Consider the following 27,903-nt stretch of genomic DNA (forward strand, 5'->3'; position numbering starts at 1 on the left):
ATGATTCTTCGATGTATCCCATAGTCAGGTAGCATTCAGTACCTCGGGATCTGGTGTCTACAACACAGCGGTAATCTACCAGCTCTTGTTTGACAAGGTTTGAGTCCAAGGTAAGTAATTATATTAGTTTTACAACACAGTGGTAATATACCAGCTCTTGTTCAACAAGGTTTGAGTCCAAGGTAAGTAATTATAGACAAATCACTATTTCTGGGAAATCTTAACATATGTCAAATAGACAATTCATTCACACCCAAGGGTAAAGAACATACTTCCGGGGGTCTACTGGATACCCTGTACTTGAGTTTAACTACATGGTTAACGATTTAGAATAATTGTATTATGTCTCGCACAGTTTATTGACTTTGTACTTTTAAAGGTAATTAATGCGCTTTTTACAAAGAACACCTGCGTTTCTTCATGTATTAGATATAAAATGAAATATGTATATACACGTAACTAGTTTTAATGCTAATGTCCACGTTACATATACATCGACATCATAACGCAAAATCAAGATCCTACGTAGAATGACCTAACCCATTCATAAGATTTGCAAGGGACTGGATGATGAAATACTTTTTAGCTTCAATATTACTATTATGTATGTTTAACATGGTATTCATATCCGTTTCTCCTGTACAAACATTTAACAATGCTGGATTGTAAACCGTGGTTTGTCGTTACCCTGCTGGGCGGTAAACACTTGAATGTGTTTTGAATATTTAATAGCCTTCAGTTTTTCCAAGTGCTTTTCCGAGAAGATTTTAACAAAATGTTATATGACACTTTTCAACATAAAGGGCTTCATGGAAGCCCCGTACTCCCGCACTGTAACTTAAAACGCTATTAACATAAGTGACGAATACAAATCATTGTGTTTGGTTATTAAAATTGTGATTTTTAAATATATTGCAAATTTCACGACATGCCTTGTTAAGTAGCCTTAATGTCACCGTTGCAATTAAAGATCATGCTTATATAATTAAACTAGCTAACGATGTGTAACTCTTTATCATCATAAAACTACCTATCGCTATTACACTTCCCAACACCATCCCTAAAAACTACTATTTTCGTCTTATGTGTTAAAATATAGCTGTTCTTATTATTGTATGTTTTGAGAGACTCCAGAGTGTTAATCCTGACACGTGATAGTTACTTTCATATAACATGGTATCACCATTAGCTTAGCTATCTTGGCAACATAAGTTGTTTTTTTAATAATCGTAGAATAAGAAGGTAATTTATGTTTCAAACTTTGAAATTTCGTTTCGAGAAAAGTATTTGTAAAAATATTTGGGATGATGTTTTCTTAGATAATCATATCAACCTCCTGTTTTTTGTAATCTCTCTTCAGCCTTAACTCAAACTTCCTGTAATCAGTTTTTATTATTCTATGGTTATAAGTAGTTTTAAATTTGTTAAAAGTATGAAAAGCATTGTATATGACTTATATGTCTCTGTTTACATGCATAATTAAACCATGGTATATCCTCGTGCTGTGTGTTACCTTTCTCGGGATCATTATTAGTTAAAGTTGATTTGCATCTAGTTTGGTTTAGTTTGGTTTATGTGTTTTACGTCCTACCAACAGCTAAGGTCATTCAAGGACGGCCTCCCGTGTGTTCGATATGCATGCGTGTGGTGAGTGAGTGTGTGTGTTTTGGGAGACTGCGGTATGTTTGTGTTAAGTCTCATTGTGATAATCTGGAACTTTTGCCGATTTTGAAAATTATCTCCCTTTACTAAAGATGAACAATAGGCTGATGTTATTAGAACCGAGGAAGGTAACGCTTCCATCCTGGTCACCTGACCGAAGACCATTTAGTTTCCTAAAACTAGTAGATTTACACAGAGAAAATAACTTTTCCTCCGAAAGAGTTTACAGTTTTATCCATGTTTTTCCCCCGCTCGATTTATAATAAATTAATTATTATCACCCTGCTGGCTTGTAAGCACTGCCAGTATACTTCTAGTCCGCGGTGTTTGCATTGATATTGCTGGCTGTTAAACATTGATGGTGGACCTCCTTTCCCTGGCGTTGCCGTGACCATGGTGGCTTGTAAAGACAAGTGGTGGACCTCCTTTCCCTGTGGTTGTCGTGACCCTGGTGGCGTGTAAAGACAAGTGGTGGACCTCCTTTCCCTGTGGTTGCCGTGACCCTGGTGGCTTGTAAAGACAAGTGGTGGACCTCCTTTCCCTGTGGTTGCCGTGACCCTGGTGGCTTGTAAAGACAAGTGGTGGACCTCCTTTCCCTGGCGTTGCCGTGACCAAGGTGGCTTGTAAAGACAAGTGGTGGACCTCCTTTCCCTGGCGTTGCCGTGACCAAGGTGGCTTGTAAAGACAAGTGGTGGACCTCCTTTCCCTGGCGTTGCCGTGACCATGGTGGCTTGTAAAGACAAGTGGTGGACCTCCTTTCCCTGGCGTTGCCGTGACCATGGTAGCTTGTAAAGACAAGTGGTGGACCTCCTTTCCCTGGCGTTGCCGTGACCATGGTAGCTTGTAAAGACAAGTGGTGGACACGGGATTTGCCGTGACCCTGCTCTGGAAGACTGTTGGGGGACCTCCCATCCCTGGGGTTTTGCCATGACCCAGCTGATGGACCGTTATTCTACAAGGTTTGCCGTTAATCCGCATGCAATGTTAAGTGCTTACGAAGAGATCTAACACCTTGGACAAAGGCACATGTATTCCATGTTCGCATAACGTCATCAAAATTCCAACTAATCAAATTGATGTAATTGTATCCATTATCTAAGCCTGGTTTGATCTCCCTTGCCTACCGTCTGGATCACCACACCAATGACCCCGTTATCGCTGATGTCAACAAGGATGGAACTGCTGCACGACTTGAAACTCATCGATCGACATACATAGTCCAGCTTCGTTATCTCGAACTGCGATAACTCCAAGGCTCAAATCAATAGTAAAAATTAACCTCCGATAGTTATAACTTTACTCAAGAGTAAAAATTAAGCTCCGATAGTTATAACCTAACACAACAGTAAAAATTAATCTCCGATAGTTTTAGATATACATATACACTTGTTCTGTATTGTCCCTATATAACCCTACCACCTTACCAAACAAAATAGGATATTATAACGCCATAATCCTGTATATATATTAAATTCGTGTTACCGGAGTAAAAAAAAGATATAAATCAAAGCAATTTATGTAGTTGTAATATATAAGGGTAAATAACATCACGGTGGAATATATTAAAGGCATGTGATTCAGTCATGGTATACATGCCGTGACTGTATTGAGTACAGACTGGCTCACGTATAATGTGAACGCTCCATGTACTTTTGTGTATGGAAAGTGAGGCGAGTTTCCAAGGTAATTACAAAACTCATCATTGATTCACAATGTCTGGAAGATGTTTTCATTCGGCCAGACTTATTTGTATATTACATTTCGCTTCGTAAATAATTATATACTATACAATAGTTGTCCTAGCGGTAACGTCTTTCACAGAGAGTCCCTACTACTTATTATGTAATCGATTAAAACATATCCTTCGTGTTATGGGGATGTTGCTGAAAATTACAGGGATGTCGGAGTTTAAAGGTAATATATGGCCAGTAGAATATGTTTCTCATTAAAGTAAATATAGTGAAAAGATATCGAAGGAATCAACAAGGATGTCACCTGAGCTGTTATTTTTGCGCGTAAAATAGTGAGTGATTTGAATTCGCGAGTGCCTCCCTCGTGTATTAACGCGAAAATAAATCCCACACCAAATGTAAGTGATTTACAGTATCTCTCTTACCTATCTTGGAGGAAAACTGTTCTTCAATTTGTGTGGAATAAGTAAGTATCCCTTTAAAGAACATGTCTTGCGTGGAATATTTATCGCTGTTCTTTGGTGTTAAGGATTCCGTAGGTAACTTTATATATCATTCTTGGGGGGAATATTTATCGCTGTTCTTTGGTTTGTAGACAATTTCTAGGTAACTTTATATATTATTCCTGGGGGAATATTTATCGCTGTTCTTTGGTTTGTAGACAATTTGTAGGTAACTTTATATATTATTCCTGGGGGAATGTTTATCGCTGTTCTTCGGTTTGTACACAATTTGTAGGTAACTTTATATAGCCTTCTTGTGTGGAATATCATCAATGTTCTAAGGTTTGTTGGGAATTTGGAGGTATGTTCTTAAGTTTATGGTCATCCTGGAATTTTCTCTCTATAAGGACATTCTTATTCAATATGTGTATCTTGGGGGTGATCAGGGCTTTAGTGAGAAACACACTTTCAAACAATTTCTATTCACAGATAGATAAGAACTACACCTCTAAATGTGTAGTCCGTACATTCTGCATTCTGATCTATATATTACACCGCCAATATCATCCAGTGTTTTAGGGAACTCTTCAATGGACCAGTTACCCAGAGTTCCGCGGTCCGTAACCTGCCTTAAACTGACCGGAAGTCACTATGATATTGGGTACGAACTGGTATGTATCGGAAACTAACTTTTTATCCTGCAGGGTATCGTTTCGTATCCTTAAACCGACCAGTAAAACCAACCTTACTGGAAAAGAGAATAATAAGGACCATAGCTGACTAAATGTGAAGTTTGTGTTATTTATTAAATCTGGACGATCTATGCCCACTACACCGAATTATGTGGTATTTATATGGAGTGAAGAGGGATTGTTTTACATTATGTTCCAGGGAATGTGTATTGGGAAAGAGATCCGAGACTATTTAGCTGAAATGAGTGATGATATCAACAATCTGAAGCGATACACCGATTCTGCTGAAGGAAGGAAAACATACGAAAGATTCCTTAATACCGTGACGTCACACTATCCACTTTATCGGAGGGAGTTAGAAGGAACGGCTGACGGTGCTGGAGTAGAATTTGAAAAGGTTTTACCACTTTAACACGTGCTTCCCATCTACAGGCTTGTCATAATGAAATACTGAAAACAAAAGTGTCTAATTTATTTTAAGTTGTAGTTTATAATGGGGGGGGGGGGGGGGGGGGGTCAAAAGTTTGGATACATGATGGAGAAATAGAACCGACTGACAACTTAAAAATAAGGTCTTATATCAAATTGCTAAACGGAGATGACTACATTACAACGTTTTTTTCTTTGTAAATATGACATATTCATCTCTTACTAAGTTTGTATTAATATTGCTTATTTTCAGCTTTTCCTTCTCAACATTGAGCCCGAGTTGACTGCCTTATATGGTGACAACTACGTTGTGGAGGCTGCGCCCTCTTCTGACGAATGTCGGCATTACCCACAGTCCAATGGATGTACAGACATCTATATCAGGAATCCACAAACCAACACAGTACGTCATGATATATATAACTATAACGATTGTTAGTTTCGTTGCTTGCATGGACAGAATCAGGGAAATGAGCCTCGTTCATTCATTTTCGATTTATCAGTCAATATAAGCAATTAATTGACAATCAATCCTTAATGACAAAAACAAAGACAAGAAAATCGAAACAGCACAGGAATTGTCAACAATCTTTGATGTATCCTTAAGATGAAACGACATAATTTCAACATGTTCTGCTCTTACTTAGGTAGTAAGGTTTGCTTGCACATCTATTGTCAAATAAGTATTTTTTATCAATAACTGCAATTGTATATTGCAGAAATGCAGCAAAACTACCTCCTATTTGATAATCATTTCAATTGAACAAACGCGGTGAATAGAAAGTCCTCTTCTGATTGGTCAAAAACGAAAGTTACTCGGCTTAGTAATTATATATGCAGTAGTGAAATAACTTTATAAAGTTGATATTTTACTGGTAAACGTATAATAAACCTTGTTTCCCCAACACAAAACGTGAATTGTAGTTTGTGTTGGGACATTCTGAGGATGGACCCCCAGCAATGGACAAAGCCGGTGTCTGGCTGGATGTAGATATCACTGATACATGGAACGGAAAAACAGTCAAGGAGAGGTTCATGTCGTTCACCAAAGCCGGTAACTATTGTACATATACACGCTTCGCTTGAGCTGAATTAAGTGACTGTCCAACCCTCCCCCTTCCCCCAACCGACATACCAGAGTCTTTAAAAATGTTAATTGCTAATCTTGCATAGCGCTCAGCATTTTGAAATAGGGGCAATTGGATTGCCCGTTGTCAGCATAATGTGGAGGATGGAGTGTCCCGCTGGGTGTCTTCGGCAGCATGCTTCTGCGCACTAACAATACACATGTAGTCGACTGGTCACTTCTCCTGAACAGTGCTAAAAAACCATCGAGTAAAAACACAACACCATATCTGCGATTGCCTGTCTCGCAGGAACACTGCTAGAAATATCAAAGAACGGGAAGTAGTTTGAAGTATAAACGAAAAAGTGTTGATCAAAATTTATAAAGCTGAACTCAATTAATCAATCAAAGACCTAATATGCAAATGTATATATGTAGATATATTTCAAGTGTATGAAAACTACATAGTCGTGTTGAAAATTCAAAACTTTGGAAACCTCCAAGCGCTTCTCCAGACTGTCTTCTTCGTAGCCATCTTTGGATCGATCGCTTCCCCAGTGACCATGTTTCTTCCAAATCCTCTCATTGACCGATGATCTTGCTACGGCAGAAGCGCCGGAGGCGCTCATTGAATGCAGACCCAAATTTGTCGGTGGATCACACACTTCCCTGAGTCTCGCAAGGATTGTCTCACTTGCTCTGGTATAACTCAAAGCCTTGTTTTTATGTACTAATGCACATTTGGAACCTGACCTGTAAGCTGGCTTAGATAAAAAATATCTTTTGAGCTTAAATCTATCCCAGTGACCTCTATATACCTTATAAGCAACTTACATTGACCCGCATTCGAATTTCCTTCTGATATCAGCACTTTGTTGCCTTGTCGGTACTGATCTGTCTTGATTTTGTGAATGTACGACTGTAAAACAAACCATCTCCAAAACTGATATGTATACCTCTCAGATTACTGACCTCATTAAACCTTAAAAAAACCTACATAACGCAAAGATAGCATTGATAAATCTCTCAACACAAGGACATCTCTTGAACTCTCATTCTTGCTACATAATTCTATAATCTTTCTAGTTTGAATAATGTCTTTCTTTTGCACTGGAAGATTGTTTTGTCTTTTTGCTGATTCCAAAATCGATGTAACAAAATGATTGTCAGTAGGATCAGCCAAACCGCGAAGCATGCGAGCCCATTTGATTGCATAATAGTATATTGTATACTAGAAGACGAAGCACTGTTATCAACAAACTTAGTTAAATAAAGGGCCACATGGATAGATTGTCCTGGAATTGCACACGCGCCTTCAGCTTCTATGCATTTTCCCAACTTTTGAAAGTTTCTGTAATACTGAACATTTGTGCTGTCACTCCCGAATTTTATAATATGTGTTGCCATGCTTTCTGCCAGGCTCTTCATATTATCTGTTAAACATCCGCCTCTGCTCAGTTCATCATCTATGACGTCCGTTATTCCTAGGCCTGAAAAAAAAGAATCAATCATGCATAAACCTCGGTGCAATCATCTTAAATTTGGGTCTTCCATCACCAAAGATGCCGTTTTTACCCAACCCTCTTCTAACGACTCTGGAGTCTAAGACCTTGAACTCTTTCATGAAGGGCTTAAAACCATTTGTATCATTCAATTTTGGCCAAAACGGTGCAGACTTCAAGTATGGAATGATCATTGTTCCTTTGCTTTGCTTTTTCTATTACAGCCTTTATAACAGATGTACATATCAACCTAGGAGGGGGGACTCACAGGTTCACATCATTACCCCAGAAATGTTCAAAAGCATCTATACCACTTGTACCGGGTACCCACCATCTGGAATTAAAACTTAAACATTTAGTGTTCAAATTATTTGCAAATCTATCACAAGTATGATGCCACCATGCTGTATCTAATAGCCAGAATGTACACATATCTATGCACCAGCAATTTTGTTTTCTACCATTTAACCTAGAATGGTTTAATAGCTATATCTTTCTCTTGACATTTATTATTGATATCTAAAGCAATATCATATAAACTTGGCTTTTTGCTGCCTTTCTCTATAATCTTGACAACATTGTTGTTGTCGGTGTGCCACTGCACCCTATGCCCTTCCAGGCATACTCCTTAAGAGTTCAACATTCGTCTAACTGCCTCCAGTTCTCTCCAAGTTGAGCTTCTTCCCAAGCTCTCGATCACTGTCCAGTCGCCAAAAATGATGAAATATTCTTCCTTTACAATATATCCCCATATCCTTCACCTGAAGCGTCTGTATAAACACTCAAACTTGCCTCAAAAACACAACTGATGTCCCTGCCATCAACATCCCAAATTTTCCTTTTCCAAAATCTTAATTCCTTTTTTGCACTCTCACTCAATATAACTGGATCCTTCCAGCTGGCGTTACTGTTTATATACTTGAATATGTTTTTGGTTTTAAGCTCTACCAGGTTACCTACTGCAGGTTTCATTGAAATCACCTGCCCCTGCAACACCTGCCTACTCTTTAACTGCGACCAAATTCCCATTACTAGCTTTGACCTCTAAATGTTCAATGCTGTATAGCAGTTTCTCTTTTTTCTGTTATATATACTTTACCTTCATCCATTTACCATCTTAATCCTAACCAAATTAATTCTTTTTTGAGGTTCCCACTTACACTTTTCCCTGAGCAATTAAAACTCCAGCACTCTCTAAATCCTGTTTGCATTATTTACTGAATACCTTTGCTTCCTCTCTGCTACTTGCGCCCCCGAGCCCGTCATCTAAAAACATTAAAATGCTCTCCCCTTGAGTTCTCCAATGTCTTACTAACGCTTTTGTCACTTTTGTAAAATTGTAACCTGCCATTGATATTCCAAATGGTAAAACATTGAAACAAAAACATTTACTTCCTGTCGTAAAATCCTCAGAACAGTTCTGTGTTCCTTAACAATCTCTATATGGTGGTAGGCGGATTTTAAATCAAAACCAAAAACAAAATCACCGTTTGAAAATATATCTTTAGCAACCACGTTGTCTTCGTACTTGAATTGTGATTTTGTGATTTGTAAATGTGTGGATTAATATGCCTACAGTCCAAAACCAATCTTTTTTTATTATTATCTGCAACTGTTAGAGGATTCAGAACATGCGGTTTCTCTTTGTCAGCTAGCTCAGAAACACACCCTTTCTCTACAAGTTTCGCTATTTCTTGTTCAACAAAATCTGTGATCTTTCTCAGATTTGTTATTGTCAATATCCGCTTTAGGGGCGAGATCATAAAAGGGATCTTATATCCGTCCCTAATCATAAGTTATGAGAGAACATTATAAGCGTTACCCCCCCCCCCCCCCCCCCCCCCCTCATTCCCCGTGTGTAGAATAAATTATACTGACTAGGCATATTGTTAGAAATGTAATAAATTTATTTTCTGTAATAGTCATATACATTTCCTAGATGTGTGCACAAGAACATATAAGGGGAATAACTCTCGGAAACGATCAGAAAATGATACAACACAAATTTTTTTTTCGTATTCGTAGTAAGTGAATGTCAGCTGTTATGACTATTATGACTAAACTTAAATGTTTTTTGATGTCTGGTTGTTTCGGTCTTTATAACAGTTTGGAAGTTTGGGTCTCTTTTTTTTGGGGGGGGGGGGGGGGGGGGGGGGGGGGGTGTTAAATCGTGCTGCCACCTATGCTATTTACCCAAAAATCGTATGCATTTTTCAGTTTACCTATTGGAGAATCAACCAGCTCCCTCTCAACTTGATGTCCCAAAGCTAAATTGTCTAGTTCAATACTAATCTTATTATTGCGTTCATCCGCCTTAGTCTCTCTACACTCAAAACGCCAATGCCCTGGCTTCCCGCAGCTTAAGCATGTCCCCGGTCTTCGTGCAGCTCCATTTTCAGGTCTCCCCGTCGTTGTGGCTCTTTCCGCTTCCGGTACCGGTGCATATGGGTGCGTTCGCCTGGCAATAGTAGTCCTGGTCCTCTTCTGAGCCGAACTCTGTTTTATTTTCCTTTGCGCTCTACTTTCAGCTTTGTTCATACGTTTTTCATCTTCCGAATCATCTGCGAGCTCTTTCTGTTCATACTCCGTTACTGTTTTCCAACCGAATTCTGAACTGTCCGCAATTTTGATAAGTCTATTAAATCGATATCTTTGGAAATTTTGCCCATGGCCTCGCTTGGTTCGTCTTCTCTGAGTGCCGCCTCTGCCTCCTTCAAATTTTGTCTGACTTTACTGGTAATTTTGAATTGTTCCTCGTTCCCTTTCCTGTTGAACTTGTATGCATCTTCAGTCATGTTCGCCAATTTAGCCAACTGAAATTCGTAAAGGATTTTTTTGAGTTCTGAAAGTTGTTGTTGAAACAGTTCAAATTTGCTTGAAATAACTTTCTCCATATTGTCCATCATGGACGCTTGTTCCTGTTGCATCGCTTGTGATACCGCCGACTTCATTGTGCAGAAGAAACGTTAACCCAACCGTATAGCTAGGTAGAACATGCTAGAATGACCACACGCTCATGTTCAAATTACAGCTCCTAACGAAACAGAAACAGACATATATTTCCTGCTATTACTGCGAAACGCAGAAACATACCATGACGCACGCACGCGAGGCCGTCCTTAAATGACCTTAGCTGTCGATATGACATTAAACAATGATAGGCCAATGCGTAGGCACACAATCATAACATACCTCCTGGCTCATTATTCTGACACTGAACCGTTGATACAATGTATGTCAGGCATGGGAACAGTACCAATATATTCTTAGTCTTAGTCTCCGAAACAAAGGTTACGAGCAAAACCAAAAACACAAAACAGTTTAAAGAAAAAATATGAGAAGAAAATGCAGGTACCATTCTTACGCCTGACTAACAGGGACTATGGATTTGCAAGTGGGTATGTTGTGTAATCGTCGTGAACAGGAGAATTGTTGAGATTAAACTGTGTTCTAATCAAATAGTTTAGTTAAGGACGGCCTGAAGGTATTGTGTACGACGGCTTGCCCGGAGCTGATGCCGACTTTATTGTACTACCTCATTGAACAAGCATGGCTCTAGCTAGAAATGAAAGTTCAAAGTGGATATGAAATTGAAAGACCAGTAATTGTCCAAAATCGTACCTCTTGTTTGGCCTTCTGACAACTTGGTTTCGCGTCGCTAAGTAGCAATATCCGGTGTCGCTCACATACGATGGCAACCGGAGGGATTATCCTCCTGGTTTCTTCGGGGGTATGTATGCTTCAGTGAGGTAGCACAATAAAGTCAGCTCCGGGCAATCACGAACATACCGCAACGTCCTTAAATCACACTTTGACCACACGCATGAGTCTTACACACAGAGGAGACCGTTCTTAAATAATCTAAGTTGTTCATAGGACCTTGGGGCATCTAAACAGCAAATCCAGTCAAAAACGTGATAATTTAAAATATAATTTACTACCATGGTGCAGTTAACAGAAGTTACATGATGAACGTTTAGTATGTATCATAGCAAACCGTGGGACTTTCTGTTGACATGTTATCAGATGTCTTAAAAGTATTATATATGAGCATTTTTATTGATTGAAATGCCTTCCAATATGTCATATTCGTGTAATATCATTCACAGCCGCCATATGCATTTCAAGGTCAAACCAAAATAAGCGTTTATACGTACATAAAGTAAAATCTGGTCAAAACAATGCTCCTACCCTGTGCTATAGACACTAGTGAGCTTAACAACTTGGCTATTTTTCAGGTTTGGTTATTTGCGTGACTAACACTTATTCCATGCTACATCTTACCATAAAGTAACTCTTAGAAGAAACTGATAGCATATACAGCAAATTATTGGTGACTGCAAGAAGCTACATGTCAAAACAAAAAAAATTGTATATTACATGACTATCTTAGTGCATCTTTATATATACTATATTTGATCGTCTTTGAAATTCATTAACATTACTCTGCTATATATATGACTCTTAAAGTGGATCACGACACTTGTATTCCCCTATAACTTTTACTACTTGAAAAAATACATATTTTCCACAGAATTTAATTGAACTGTATTCTTTATTTGATATCAACAAATGACTGACCAGATCAGTAATTGACAGAAAAACTTTTGTATGAAAATTTGAAAAATTTATAGTAAAGTTGACTAGCATGTCAAGCAATGAATGGCAACGCTCGTGCACAGGTAGCCTGGTCGTCTGTGTCAAGACACACCTGGGATAAGTCTACACGGTTTAGCCATACACGTACCTATGTCCGGTTAACTTATACGCCTTCTTGGTGTGTAATAAAAAATAGGGAATTCAAAGAGCTTATCTCATTGTGTTCCTTTTTGATTTATTACAATATCATTTTAATAGTGTGTATCTATGTCGTGTCAGTTTATTTGTTTTTGTTGAATCTTGAATCTTGAATAGCTTGCAACTCAAAATGGTACTCGTTCAAAGCGGACTTGTTATTACTTAAAATAACCTCATCAGATTGAGAATAAAAAGGTATTTTGTACCCATTACTGTTATATAGTCAACAACTCAAGATGGCGGCCTTGAACACATGGTTTATTCGGGGTCGCTTACCCCAACAACAATAATAAAATAAGTCGCTTACAATATAAAGGGAAGTAACTCGTGACACATTACAATTACAAATCGTATCTAAAATCAAATTGCTCGTTCCTGTCACGCCAAAAATCTACGTATGTCTTTTTAGCCTACCTTTGACAATTATTTGTTTTTGTCCTTCTTCCTATTCGTAATAATCATGAGTAAACACATTTTCATCAAATGTCTTATACTCATCTTTGAAACTATCGGAACCCTCAGTCTCTTCATCCTCATTGTTTGGCTCCACCCATTGCCTGACCCGCTCCGCCTCGGTTTGGTCCAATGTGGGGAAGTTTTTCCGGAAGTGGGTTCCATTCCCCAACATTGAAACAAGCACCGATCCTGTGCATGTTGCTGCCACGAAAGGGCTGGTCCATTCTGTAATCACTCCTGAGTAGTCCGAAACTTTCCGCAGGTCTGTCGCTCGATGCATCCCAGTTGAACACGAGGGCACTAGAACCGCTGCTATTATAATTAGCGACGGGGTTAGCACGTTTTTCTTGGTTCGACTTGAAGCGATCTTTCTTTCTTAATGACCCTACCCTCCGCTCGATGGATTTTAGTCTCATCCTCGGAATCACTTGCCAGCGGGTTGTTCTCGTATTGTCTTACTGTCTCCCAGCCTCCTTTGGACGTATCTGCTATTCGAATAAGTTTATTTCCCTGTTTAATTTGTTCCTGACCTTCGGCCAACACTTCAAGTATTCAACTTTCCCGTTGTCCACCGTCCACTGAGATTGTTTAACACCGTCTTGAACCTCAACGTTAAAGAAATATTGTTTTTTGTTTCCTTCAAATTTCCAAAATAGATTAGTCTCTGTTTTCAACTTTTCAACTTCAGAAACTTCTGTTTGTGACTGTCCACGCACCTGTTCCTTCAACTCATTCAACTATCTTCTCTGACTCCTGAATTCAGTTAAAATTCTTTAAGGGTAGATGAAACGTCGCTTTCGTTGTCGGGTTTCTTTGCCAATAAAATTACGTGTGAACGTGCTGGTCTACCTTCGCACTCCAATCTACCCGACCTGCACACGCACAAACGCATAACTGCGCCACATATGAGAAAACTCGCCATTCAAGGGGAAATAACTTCCGTATAATTCAGTACGCTCAAAATACGGAAATTTAATTTTCTTATCATGAAAACTATTTTGATTATCTGAACAAAATTAAATTGTAACTTTTTCACAAAATATTTCAGATAAGCCCTCTTAATTCTATAGATTCTGATTATATACTAATTATGAACTAGGTCCTTTTATCTAACTCATATAATTTTATATTGAGATATCTGGTTTTAATGCATCTGTAACTATCCCTAACAAGTATACTACATAAAAACATTTGCAAAGGAGTTCATCATCGCAGCGTCTGGTTATTTTCAAACTTTACTCGACACAAGTATACTAAAGCACCTTAAACAATACAAATCAAGCTGTCTGCATTGATAATATATATATATATATATGTTCCTCTGAAAGGTTCCATACCAGGAAGCATGTTCAACATAATGGCCAAAGATCTGATGAGCGGAGGAAACAATATATATCAGAAGACAATCAACAAGTCCGGGATACGTGAGTATCAACAAGTCCTGGATACGTGAGTATTGTAACCAACAAGTCCGGGATACGTGAGTATTGTAATCAACAAGTCCGGGATACGTGAGTATTGTAATGAACAAGTCCGGGACACGTGAGTATTGTAATCAACAAGTCCGGAATACGTGAGTATTGTAATCAACAAGTCCGGGATACGTGAGTATTGTAATCAACAAGTCCGGGACACGTGAGTATTGTAACCAACAAGTCCGGGACACGTGAGTATTGTAATCAACAAGTCCGGGACACGTGAGTATCAATAAGTCCGGGACACGTGAGTATTGTAATCAACAAGTCCGGGATACGTGAGTATCAACAAGTCCGGTACACGTGAGTATTGTAACCAACAAATCTGGGATACGTGAGTATTGTAACCAACAAGTCCGGGATATGTGAGTATTGTAACCAAAAAGTCCGGGATACGTGAGTATTGTAACCAACAAGTCCGGGATACGTGAGTATTGTAACCAACAAGTCCGGGACACGTGAATATTGTAACCAACAAGTCCGGGACACGTGAGTATTGTAACCAACAACTCCGGGATACGTGAGTATTGTAATCAACAAGTCCGGGACACGTGAGTATTGTAATCAACAAGTCCGGGACACGTGAGTATTGTAATCAACAAATCCGGGATACGTGAGTATCAACAAGTCCGGGATACGTGAGTATCAACAAGTCCGGGACACGTGAGTATTGTAACTAACAAGTCCGGGATACGTGAGTATTGTTATCAACAAGTCCGGGATACGTGAGTATTGTACTCAACAAGTCCGGGACACGTGAGTATTGTAATCAACAAGTCCGGGACACGTGAGTATTGTAATCAACAAGTCCGGGATACGTGAGTATTGTAATCAACACGTCCGAGATACGTGAGTATTGTAATCAACAAATCCGGGATACGTGAGTATCAACAAGTCCGGGATACGTGAGTATCAACAAGTCCGGGACACGTGAGTATTGTAACCAACAAGTCCGGGACACGTGAGTATTGTAATCAACAAGTCCGGGACACGTGAGTATTGTAATCAACAAGTCCGGGATACGTGAGTATTGTAACCAACACGTCCGAGATACGTGAGTATTGTAATCAACAACTCCGGGATACGTGAGGTTCAACAAGTTCGGGATACGTGAGTATTGTAATCAACAAGTCCGGGACACGTGAGTATAAACAAGTCCGGGACACGTGAGTATTGTAACCAACAAGTCCGGGATACGTGAGTAGCAACAAGTCCGGGACACGTGAGTATTGTAATCAACAACTCCGGGATACGTGAGTATTATAAATTACCCTACTTTACAACTATCATTGTTTACGGCAGAAGTATCCGTGTTTTACGGTCGAGAAGTTGTTTTGTTGAATCACATCCTTCACACTCTCTGTGTGAAGACATCGGAGACTGAATAAATAAGCTGATATTCTTCACAATTTTTGTTTCGTTCTTTTCGACGTGTCATTTTTTCGGGAGAACATATATGCCTACGTAAGTTCTGTCTGCAGATGACATTTAATGTCAAATAATTTCATTTCAGCTCGACGGTTCTTCATGCGTGCAATTCTGTCGGCAAACAACTACCAAGACGTCGTAAACATCGTAGAGAAATCACCAGGTAATGTTTCAAATATCGTAAAGAGATCAAGTATTTCAAGGATGACATTCATTTATAAACATCACCCATTCAATGTCAAACATGATAGACATTTTGTCTTGTTTATGCATGTACATTGCTGATAATTACAGGTGTAGCAGGGTCAAGCTGTTACGTTTTTTGTATGTCCGCATCCGCCGTAAAGAACACCGAGTTGTATGTCCGCGCCCGCCGTAAGTGCTCGCGATCGTGTACCTTGTTTGTCCGCGTGTAGTATCCCGTTGTGTGGGTCATATAGTGTACAGACGTATTGCGATTTGTTACTCGTGTTTATGTAGTTTTCCCACGTTTGTATTCTATGGTGTGGTTTTGTACGTATTACGTAAAGTTGTGTCAGTTGTTTTCATTGGTCAGTGTTGTGGTCACTTGGCGGGTATTTGTCTTTGTCTCGGGTAGGTGTCAGTTCCGAGTTGGACTCGGCGACCGTGCGGACGTGTCTGGAATTTTGAATTTCTCATAGTATTGGGAGTCTCGCAAGGTCTATGTAGATACGGCTCTGCGCCACTCGCAGGGTTATACGTGTACCCTGGTACATTCTTCGAATAAGTGACATAGACCTAACCCAGAGTGTACGTTATTTGTTGATCAATATGCACCTCTACTACAATGGAGCCCCCAGTGACCTGTCAATCATCGAAGAAACGACCTGACGTACTGAGATTTCCGTTAAAAATCCAGTCCTTCGGTCTTCGTGAGTCTCCGAATTGGGCCGATTCTCATTGTCCGTCACTACTCGTAGATCTCCGGCATTTGCTGACGTCATCGCCTGATCGTCATTGTTCGTGGTGGTTCGGTTATCTCTAGGAGCGTCTTGCTGTTCTGCGCATGTGTAGACTTTCCTACCAGTTTCCTGTTTCCGGTAAAAACAACGTTTTCTCTATGTGATAGTTTATATTATTCTACTGCTGTTTCAACTTGGATTTCTTGGAGCTGTTCAATTCTGTGACTTGTTCTACAACTAGACTGACTTAATTCCGGATTATTCATTAATTGTATTTTGTGTTTATTCACTGGATTTATGTATACTTGTGTGATTAATTGATTTTTTTTTGTGCCCAATTTATTTTGTTATCGTGCAATATCATGTAGTGTCAACTGTGTGTGTCAGTGTTGACCTATGACGACTGGGATTGTCGTGTTTTTTTCGCTGGATTATTTATTCTCATTCTACAGAAGGTGAGTTCCTTGGTTTTTGTTTAGTTTTCTTTTCTTTTTCTGACAGTTGAGCCACATTTTGGTCTTAGTTTCAGTTTCGGTTTTGTCTAGTTTTGTAATGTGACCTACTTAGCGCGATTGCTATCACTATCGTGTAATTAACAGGAACCGATTCGCGAAACATCTCGGCAATTTGGCTACTGTTTATTAATTTATTATTTTTTTTTGGGGGGGGCGGGGGGGCTTTTGTTTTCACATCATTATTATTATTATACTCTCATTTATTTCAGAAACCTAAAATTGTGTTTATTTATATTTAGAATTTGTTTCAGGTTTTCCTTTTTGTTGATACAATGTATATTGACTTCAGAATGTTCAGGATGACAAATTTCTAGGAGGGGATAAAGCAATGGTATATCCACTTGCAGTTATTGTACTACTGTTTTAGGTAAGGAACAGTGACTAGTCTTAGATGTAGTATTATTATATTATCCCCGGTTGTTTTTTTAGTGTTGTGATATAGTGATAATTATAGTAATAATGATGTTTCAACTACATGGGTGTCCCGTGCGTGTAAGGACTCTTATCAAACGTCATCGTATGAGAGAGGTTCGATTGGATGAGAGTGTTGCACGGACTTTTCGTCCTATTCCCTGCACATATCATTCCTGTCCCCCGCTCCCTGTTCATTCTCCATCATGCCATTGGACAGAGCAGACAACATTATAGCTAGCCCTGGTAAGTCTGTCTTCATGTATATTTTATATAAATGTAAATTTCTATTACATAATTGTAACCGTGGTCGCGTTGTGTACCATTGTCGCGTAAATATATTGTAATTGTTCCGGTCAATGTACTACGTCCATGTTATATGTTTTGTAGGTCTTTATGCATAATAAAGAGGCAACATCCTGAACCTGGTGTTTCCTTTAATTCCTCACCAACGGTTAGATTTTGTTTATGTAAACATACCCATTCAATCATGGAAGATATGTCGAATGAGGAGATAGGTTAGCTCCTTGATATTTTTAAGGCTCTTAAGAGTAAGCCGAACGTGGATTCTGTAGAGAATTTTCAGAAATGGATGTCGGAACATAGTCAACATATACAGGCCCAAGAAGGATCAGATTCCAAGGAAGCTGTTCAGGAGGAAGTGAGGACACGGTACTCACCCTCGTCTATGCAGCACTTCCCGAAGATCTCCCCATTTTCTGGAGATGTCAAGAAGGAAACTACTTATGATGTATGGCGAAGCCAGGTGGAATGCATCATCAAGGAAGGTCATCCACAGCAGACAGTATCCCAGGCCATTAGAAGCAGTCTGAAAGGAGAAGCCCTCAGAGTTAGGTCACGACTCCCACCAGAGGCTGGCGTAGAGGACATTTTGGCCAAGATGGATAGCGTGTTCGGCATTGTGGAGCAGCCAGAGATGATCTTCGCTAATTTCTTTAGTGCCAAACAGGAGCCTTCTGAGTCTGTATCAGCCTGGAGTTGCAGAGTTGAGGACCATTTACCAAGGCTGCTGATGCAAACAACATACCCCGTAGTAAGCAGGACACGATGTTGAGGACAGTTTTCTGGTCTGGGCTGAACGGACGACTAAAGGATGCCACTGGACATCTATACATTCTTCCAGGAAGTTTTGACAGCCTCAGGATAGCCATCCGCCGAGTTGAGCAAGACCATACAGGCAGAGCAGAGGAGAAAGGGAAACAGTCAACGCCCAAACCTGGCAAGTCAGCAGTGGTAGTTGAGACTAAGGAACCAGTATCCAGGACAGAGATGGACGAGATCAAGGAATGATTAACCAGCTGTCTGTTGATTGTTAAACTTTGGGACAGAATCAACAAGGAAAGAATCCTTATCCAAGACAGAACAAGTTTAAGGGAAAGCAACCTGGAAAGTAAGAGTATGAAAAGTCCGGTCAGGAGACGAGGAGTTAGCCAACCTGTTACCGCTGTGGGAGGGAAGGTCATATCAGCAGGGGTTGCAGGGCACTTACTGACCACCAGGGGAAACCTTTAAATGGACAGGGGCCAGGAGTGCAGGGGAAACGCTTGGCCTGAACACCACAGTCTACTCGCAGCAGGTGAGGCAACCACCTGACCTTGTGGGTACCCCTACTGAAATAAAGGTTGACATATCAGGTTTCGCTACCAAAGCATTGCTGGATACTGGCTCTACCGTGTCCACAGCGAGTCAAGAATTCTACAGGGAACATTTGGCACACCTGGAGATTAGATCTCTCGACTCTATCTTAAGGATTGTAAGGTCTGTATCCCATGGGTGGATGGATTATGTCTTGGATAATGTATTCTAAATCCTCCAAAATTTATACAAATTGAAAATACATTTAAGACAAGCCAACTTTTATTAATAATAATCATAGAATTGTCCTTACTACTCAAATTACATATTCATACCATATTATATTATATATGTACTAAGTATTATCTTTATTGCAATGGAATTACTTAATTCTATTAAATTAGCAATTTTATATAATTATATATGTATATACACTTTGTTACAAGGAGATAACTTATATAGGCATATGCCTGTTGTTAAATCCTTTTCTCTATTGAATAAAATTTTGTGAAATTGAAGGATTGAGTGTGCAGATGGAAAGATGCTACATTATGAAGGATTTATTCAGGCAGATATTACTTTTAGCGGAGTTGGCCTTGGACTCGAGGACAGCAAGATGAGGGATTCCTCTTAGTTGTACCCCAAAGTCCCTATAACTCGCAAGTACCACTACTGATTGGCACCAATCTCATGACAAGATTGATGTGTAGGGTGGAGACACACCACGGAACCAATTTTCCTCAGAAAGCCGGTTTATTGACTCCATTCTATCTAGCGTTTCGCTGTCTGACTCTACGAGAGAAAGAATTAGAGCGACACAATGATCGTCTAGCAATTATTAGGAGTGCCCAGGAGAAACCAGTCATCATACACCCCAATACCGATGTCACTATACAGGGATTCATGGATAAGTCTTTAGCTTACCCCCCAGTGTGTGCCGTGGTACAGCCTGCTCCTGGATCTAAAGTGCCTGAAGATTTCGAGATAACCCCATCTCTAGTGTCTTATAGTTACGACAAGAAGGCCAGGATTCCTATACACATTAGTAACTTATCGTCAAGGACCATAACTCTTCAACCAAGAGCTTTACTATGTGAGATACACCCAGTGACTGTGGAAGACATTAACCAGTTATCTATCATAGACGAGGAAGCTGATGTCCTTGACAAGGTTGAGATACAGAAAGAAGGCCTCACGGAGGATCAAGTTGCTGGAATTAGACGACTGTTACAGGAGTTTAGATCAAGTTTCTCTACAGCCGATACAGATATTAGTCATACAGATGTCGTCAAGCACCGGATTGACCTAGCCAATCCTACGCCATTTAAACAGCGTTGCAGACGGATTCTTCCCACCATGTTTTCAGAAGTAAGAAGCCATCTTCAGCAGCTGTTGACAGCTGGTATCATACGTCGTTCACATTCCCCTTGGACATCCAATGTTGTCTTGGTACGCAAGAAGTCAGAAGCTCTAAGAATGAGTGTTGATTATCGCCAGCTCAACGAACACACTATTAAGGATGCCTACGCCTTGCCTATGATCGATTGGATGTTAGACTCCCTTGCGGGTAACCGTTACTTCTCAGTGATCGACATGAAGTCTGGATACCATCAGGTGGAGATCGCTGAAGAACATAAGGAAAAGACAGCATTTACCATCGGTCAACTGGGTTTTTGGGAATATAACCGGATGCCGTTTGGTTTAGCCAACGCCCCTGCAACCTACCAGCGGCTGATGGAAGTTGTGATGGGCGAACTTCACACCACCATTTGCTATGTGTACATTGACGATGTGATAGTGTTCGCAAAGTCATATGAAGGTCACCTATCCAACCTGAGGCAAGTACTACAAAGGGTCTCGGATGCAGGACTTAAGCTGTCAGCGGATAAGTGTTCACTGTTTAAGAGGAAGGTTAAGTGCGTCGGCCATGTTGTCTCGGAGGATGGCATTGAACCGGATCCAGACAAGATAGAAAGGGTTACCAACTGGCCAAGACCCACAACACCAGAAGAAGTGAGAAAAGTCTTGGGGTTCATCGGCTACTAGCGTCGTTTTATCCAAAACGTCAGCCGTATAGCTAAGCCCTCGACAATCCTGACTACTGCACCTTCAAAGACTGGAAAGAGCAGCAAGAAAACTAAGCCCCAGATTGGTCAAGAATGGAAATGGGCAGCTGAACAGGAAGAGGCTTTCAACACTCTTAAGTCATGCTTATGTGTGCCACCGGTAATGGGCTATCCCGACCTTAGTCCTGATAGTCACCCATTCGAGCTTCATATAGATGCCTCTTCACTTGGACTAGGTGCAGTGCTATACCAGGAGCAAGATGGGTTAAAGGGAGTTATTACCTACGCAAGTAGAGGCCTATCGAAACCGGAATTGAGATACCCAGCGCATCGCTTTGAGTTCTTAGCTCTCAAGTGGGCTATATCTGAAAAGTTCAGCGACTACCTGGTTGGAAGGCGATTCACGGTACTGACAGATAATAACCCTCTTACCTACGTTCTCACCTCAGCTAAGTTGGACGCCACATCACAGAGATGGGTAGCAGCAATGGCAGGTTTCGACTTTGAGATAATGTACCGCCCTGGAATCAGAAATGGAGATGCTGACGTCACGCCATCCGTTACTGGAGAATAGTGAGGAGACCTGTGTTATCACCAACGACATGATCAAGGCAATTAACGACAGCCTACAGGGCTCACCACTTATCGATACCATCTCGATGTCAGCAGCCGCCCTTGATCCTTTCAGCGACTCGGCTGGAATCACCCCGGTCGATATGATTGCCGCACAGGAACAGGATACTGTATTATCAAGATGGAGAAACATCGTTAGGACTGGCATTAGACCCCAACGACAGGATCTTCCCAACACCATGAAACATTCAGTGTTCTTAAAGAACTTCGCAAGGTTAGCAATAAAGGATGGGATCCTGTGCAGAGAAGCTATTCGGAACGGAGAGATTGGAGTTGTGACCCAAGTGTTGCCTCGTTGCCAGATCGCTACAGTAATTTCTATGGTACACGACCAAATGGGCCATCAGGGACGTGATCGGACTCTTTCCTTGTTACAGGACAGATTTTACTGGGTTGGCATGGGAAGAGATGTTGAAAAATGGATCAAGCACTCCACTCAACTGCAGGGCACCTCTGGTAAACATTCGGACAAGTTGGCCCCTTGAGTTAGTGTGTATGGACTTTTTTAGTTTGGAGAAGTCGAAAGGTGGACACGATAGCATATTAGTCATCACCGACCATTTTACTAAGTATGCCATTGTGATCCCAACCAAGGACCAGAAAGCTCGTACCACGGCAGAAGTGTTTTTTAACAACTTTGTTGTTCGTTACGGTCTGTCGCAACGGATTCATACCGACCAAGGGCCTAACTTTATGAGCGATCTTATGAAGGAGTTGTGTGCGATAACCGGGATAGAGAAATCCAACACCACGCCATATCACCCAATGGGCCATGGACTCTGCGAGAGGTTCAACCGTACACTGATGCTTGGAACATTGACAGGGAAGCAGAAGAGAGATTGGAAGTCAAACACCGTAGGATTGGTTCACGCATACAACTCTACCAGGCAATAGTCAACAGGACAGACCCCGTACTTCCTAATGTTTGGCAGAAGCCCAAGACTTCCAATAGATTTAGCATTTGGAATTTCCCAAAACAAACCCACAGGAACCTTGACTTCGTATGTGGACTCTTTACGAAAGCGGCTGACAGATGCCTATGCTCTTGCATCATCAAGTTCTGACTTTGCCAAATCTCGCCAACAGAAAGTCTATGACAGCAAGGTGCGAGGTTCTGCTGTCATCGTTGGAGACCGAGTGCTGGTCAAGGTTGTAGCCTTTGAAGGTACACACAAGATAGCGGATAAATGGGAGGAGTGTCCATATGTCGTCACAGCTCAACCCAACAAGGATATACCGGAGTTTCAACTTAGAAGAGAGGATGGGGAAGGAAGGACCAGAACCCTTCATCGGAATCTCCTACTCCCTATTAGTTTTCTGCCCGGACATCCTAATGCTCCGATACCTGCTCCGAGACGACAACGACTTAGTCAGACAAGACAGACGAGACAGACTATCCCTGTCAAGACAGATGAGGATACTTCAGAGTCAACATCGTCGTCTGATGAGGGTGTGATGGTATATACGAGGACAAATCTAGACAGGATTAACTCTGACACTATCTCTGATGAAGAGGTCGTTGCGGAACCAGAGGAGAGAGGGGACGCCCTCTCAGAAGCAACAGAGGTTGATGTACTGGAGCTTGTTGAGGTTGAGGAAGAACATGAAGACGATTCTGATAAAGAAGGTGGAGAGGAACATCAACCCAGATCATCCCGAAGAGAACGGAGGAAACCAGAGTGGATGCGAAGTGGGGCTTATGTTTGTGCTCAGCAACAAGGAGAACCGGATTGGATGTCTCGAGCCCATTTTCTCAACAAGCTGTCATCCTCCGACTCCGAAAATAAGGGAGGGGAAGTTGCTACGGCAATTATTAGCATTATCACTGGGAAGTGATTTGATTTTTTCTTTGTCTTTTGTTTTAACTCTTAGAATGTATATTTTTCACCTTATTAAAATCAAATGAATGATTTGGATTCCAGCTTTTTGATTTTCAGGTGATTATATAACTTTTGTCGTATTGGATTTCACACGTTTCTTGTTTGTAGCACCAGTACCTGTTGCTGGAGGTCAATATGTCTGTCGGTTGTAAACAGTATGCTACTAAATGCACATAAGTTTTCTTTTGTAGGTTAAAAGATTAGTTTGCATTTATTTGCAGTGTTGTTGTAAAATTATCGTAATATTGCAAATTTGCCTTTTTTTAAACTAACTTAATTTTCTTTTACAGTTAGCTATATATATATGTTCTTTACAATGTCGTGGACGACCTTCTACAAAGCAGGGGAAGATGTAGCAGGGTCAAGCTGTCACGTTATTTGTATGTCCGCATCCGCCGTAAAGAACACTGAGTTGTATGTCCGCGCCCGCCGTAAGTGCTCGCGATCGTGTACCTTGTTTGTCCGCGTGTAGTATCCCGTTGTGTAGTTCATATAGTGTACAGACGTATTGCGATTTGTTACTCGTGTTTATGTGGTTTTCTACGTTTGTATTCTATGGTGTGGTTTTGTACGTATTACGTAAAGTTGTGTCAGTTGTTTTCATTGGTCAGTGTTGTGGTCACTTGGCGGGTATTTGTCTTTGTCTCGGGTAGGTGTCAGTTCCGAATTGGACTCGACGACCGTGCGGACGTGTCTGGAATTTTGAATTTCTCATAGTATTGGGAGTCTCGCAAGGTCTATGTAGATACGGCTCTGCGTCACACGCAGGGTTATACGTGTACCCTGGTACATTCTTCGAATAAATGACAGAGACCTCACCCAGAGTGTACCTTATTTGTTTATCAATATGCACCTCTACTACACAGGTATATTGCTTATACTTACAGGGGTTTCGTCTGGGTTTAACATCAACTTGATTCACTCAGCTCCCAGCAGTGCCGGATCCCCGGTCGACCCCGCCCCCAGCAGTGCCGGGTCCCCGGTTCACCCCGCCCCCAGCAGTGCCGGGTCCCCGGTTCACCCCGCCCCCAGCAGTGCCGGGTCCCCGGGAGGCCTGATGTGTACGTGTATAGAGATAGCGGGACATACAGACGGAGTCTGGAAATGTATAACTCCGTGTGGTGACTTCTTCACAAACACAAACCTGTAAGTAAGGATATCGAACGGACACGATTAGCTGGCTCCATTACAATACTTAGGTTCTCCGTGTTTTCTGACCATTGTCACCTTTTGGTTTCTCAGTTAGTCATTGACGTGTGTCGCCTAAAATGTAAAGGTGTCCATACAAAACAAAAACAAAAAGCAACAACAACAAAGTGATCGAAGATGAAGAACGACTCAACATAAGTCTTATACAAACCAAACAGCTGTTAGAGTAGAAAAATATTAGACAAGGCCCCAGTTTAATTTGGGTTAAATTCCTTATCTTGATCAGAGACATATATTCTGTCTTGATATTTTTTTGTAGGACATATTTTGCTCGGGATGAAGGACTATCTTGAGTTGAGGACACTTAACATCATATTTGTAATGTTTTCCTAAGGAAAATAGAAGTTAGGTTATTTTCTGAAGTTAAGTAATAATGAAAATAGGTTGACGAGCCTCTCAGAATATTGACAATTCAGGCTAAATATGTCAGGGAGCATTTCTGATCAGTTAATGGTGATATTGTCAATCATGTAGACTGCCAAACAAAAACTGTAAATATCCCATTCAGCATGATAACCAAATATTTCTAACTTTCTGACCAGTAACGCATGCGTCTTATACACAGATTTAACCATTTGACGGTACCCCATTACCAGGAAGAAAGTTCGGTACAGCGTCAGCTAACATTGGAATCGTGGAGAGCGGAATGTAAAGACATAACAAAACGTGACGTCATCAGGATACTCTCTAACCAGGACAACAGCTCATTCCCGGTATTTAGGACGGGGGAGAAGCCGGACTATATCTCCACGGGGTGTGTAGGTAAAGGGTTCGGATATACGCTGGCCTTGTGGAAGGATTGGTGATCGGAAGTGTCGTTAGTTTGAGCCCCAGTTTTATACTTAAGCGACCTACTTCGGTGTGAGCACGTGCGAGGACAGTGGAGAAATCGTTGCGCACATGCTGAATGGCAGTTCCCGCTGTATGAATAGATAACAAAATGTTCTTAAAGTAAATAAAACGGTAACAGCTTGTTAACCGCCCTATGATGGCTATAATCATCAATATTAAATATACATCGGATTCTTCCAACGTCCCTTTATCGTCTGATCCACAAAATATCACCAAAGTATCTATCATTTGCTGAATCTCGTGGACAGCAAAATAACCGAGTTAAAAATGAAAATTTGGCCTTAAAATGAAAACATAGAGTTCAAAAGAGGATATAGATAACGGACCAATGAAAACATTGAGTTTAAAAGAGGTTATAGATAACGGACATATGAAAACATTGAGTTGAAGGGAGGGTATATAGATAACGGACCTATGAAAACATTGAGTTGAAGGGAGGGTATAGATAACGGACCAATGAAAACATTGAGTTGAAGGGAGGGTATATAGATAACGGACCAATGAAAACATTGAGTTGAAGGGAGGGTATATATAACGGACCAATAAAAACATTGAGTTGAAGGGAGGGTATATAGATAACGGACCTATGAAAACATTGAGTTGAAGGGAGGGTATAGATAACGGACCAATGAAAACATTGAGTTGAAGGGAGGGTATATAGATAACGGACCAATGAAAACATTGAGTTGAAGGGAGGGTATAGATAACGGACCAATGAAAACATTGAGTTGAAGGGAGGGTATAGATAACGGACCAATGAAAACATTGAGTTGAAGGGAGGGTATAGATAACGGACCTATACCATACCGGGATATATCGCAGCTGTTGGATGCTCGGATACGATTTGTTCTTGCTTGAAGCACTTAACGTAAAAAAATAACTTTAATTGTATTTGTAACGTCGTCTATAATTGGTTTTGATGGAAAGATTCAGTGAATTTTCACATGTATTGTGGAGTTATGGAGCATCGGTTAATAATGAAAGATCACTACGATTTTTGTTGGTTTTGCCTTTTTTGTTCCAAAACATAAAAATATATCTTAAGTTCATCATTAAATAAACAAACACCAGCTTCAATACGTCAATCTTATCATTATATACGTCAGTTATTGAAGGCAAGTATCTTTTCAGGAATAATTGTGATTTTTCTCACTTTTTCAGCTATATTTGATTTGAATACCATGGTATTGGATGTCTACAGCGACAAGCCTGACAGCACCGACCCCATCATCAACATCGATATCAAACATTTCCAGTGATACCCAACAAATGACGCCAGATCTCATGAAAGTGGTGTTATATTATAAGCCAATGTACATATATTGGGTTAGGTTGGTGTCATATTATAAGTCAATGTACAGATATTGGGTTAGGTTGGTGTTATATTATAAGTCAATGTACAGATATTGGGTTAGGTTGGTGTTATATTATAAGTCAATGTTTAGATATTGGGTTAGGTTGGTGTTATATTATAAGTCAGTATACAGATATTGGGTTAGGTTGGTGTTATATTATAAGTCAGTATATAGATATTGGGTTAGGTTGGTGTTATATTATAAGATAATGTACAGATATTGGGTTAGGTTGGTGTTATATTATAAGTCAGTGTACAGATATTGGGTTAGGTTGGTGTTATATTATAAGTCAATGTATAGATATTGGGGTAGGTTGGTGTTATATTATAAGTCAGTGTACAGATATTGGGGTAGGTTGGTGTTATATTATAAGTCAATGTACAGATATTGGGTTAGGTTCAAACCAATTATGAAGTTAATTTCAAGGGAGTGATATATTGTGATCCCTTTTCGACGATTTTATATGAGGACCCATTTTTTTGTTATAATTTTTTTTTCTAAAACACATATATCATTAACAATCAATAATTTTAATATATCACCTGCACACTACTGCCATCATCTTTGAACAATTATCATCACTACTCACAATCATCTTCATCTTCATCATCCTCATCATATCATCCTCTTCCTCCTCCTCTTCATCATCCAATCGTCATCATCATCATCATCAAGTCATCATCCTCATCTGCAATAATCATCCTCGTCCTCATCATCATCCTCATCCTCATCATCATCATCATCATCATCATCATCATCATCATAATTCAATCACCATCATCCTCACCATCATCATCATCAATCATCATGCATCATCATCAT

The 27,903-nt window shown here is 40.3% G+C and overlaps 1 protein-coding gene across 1 annotated transcript; it reads left to right on the top strand.

Annotated features, from left to right (window-relative positions):
• On the top strand, window positions 1-27,743 carry LOC117341258. Its single transcript, XM_033903107.1, has 10 exons — window positions 1-110; window positions 4,368-4,467; window positions 4,688-4,885; window positions 5,171-5,320; window positions 5,842-5,971; window positions 14,067-14,162; window positions 15,727-15,804; window positions 24,553-24,811; window positions 25,440-25,636; window positions 26,888-27,743. Exons 2-10 carry the CDS (start codon window positions 4,387-4,389, stop codon window positions 26,983-26,985), a joined length of 1,287 nt encoding a protein of 428 aa, XP_033758998.1. The 5' UTR covers window positions 1-110; window positions 4,368-4,386; the 3' UTR covers window positions 26,986-27,743.
• The last annotated feature ends 160 nt before the right edge of the window (window positions 27,744-27,903 follow it).

This window comes from Pecten maximus, chromosome 13 (assembly GCF_902652985.1).
Source record: "Pecten maximus chromosome 13, xPecMax1.1, whole genome shotgun sequence".
NCBI classification, from domain to species: Eukaryota; Metazoa; Mollusca; class Bivalvia; order Pectinida; family Pectinidae; genus Pecten; species Pecten maximus.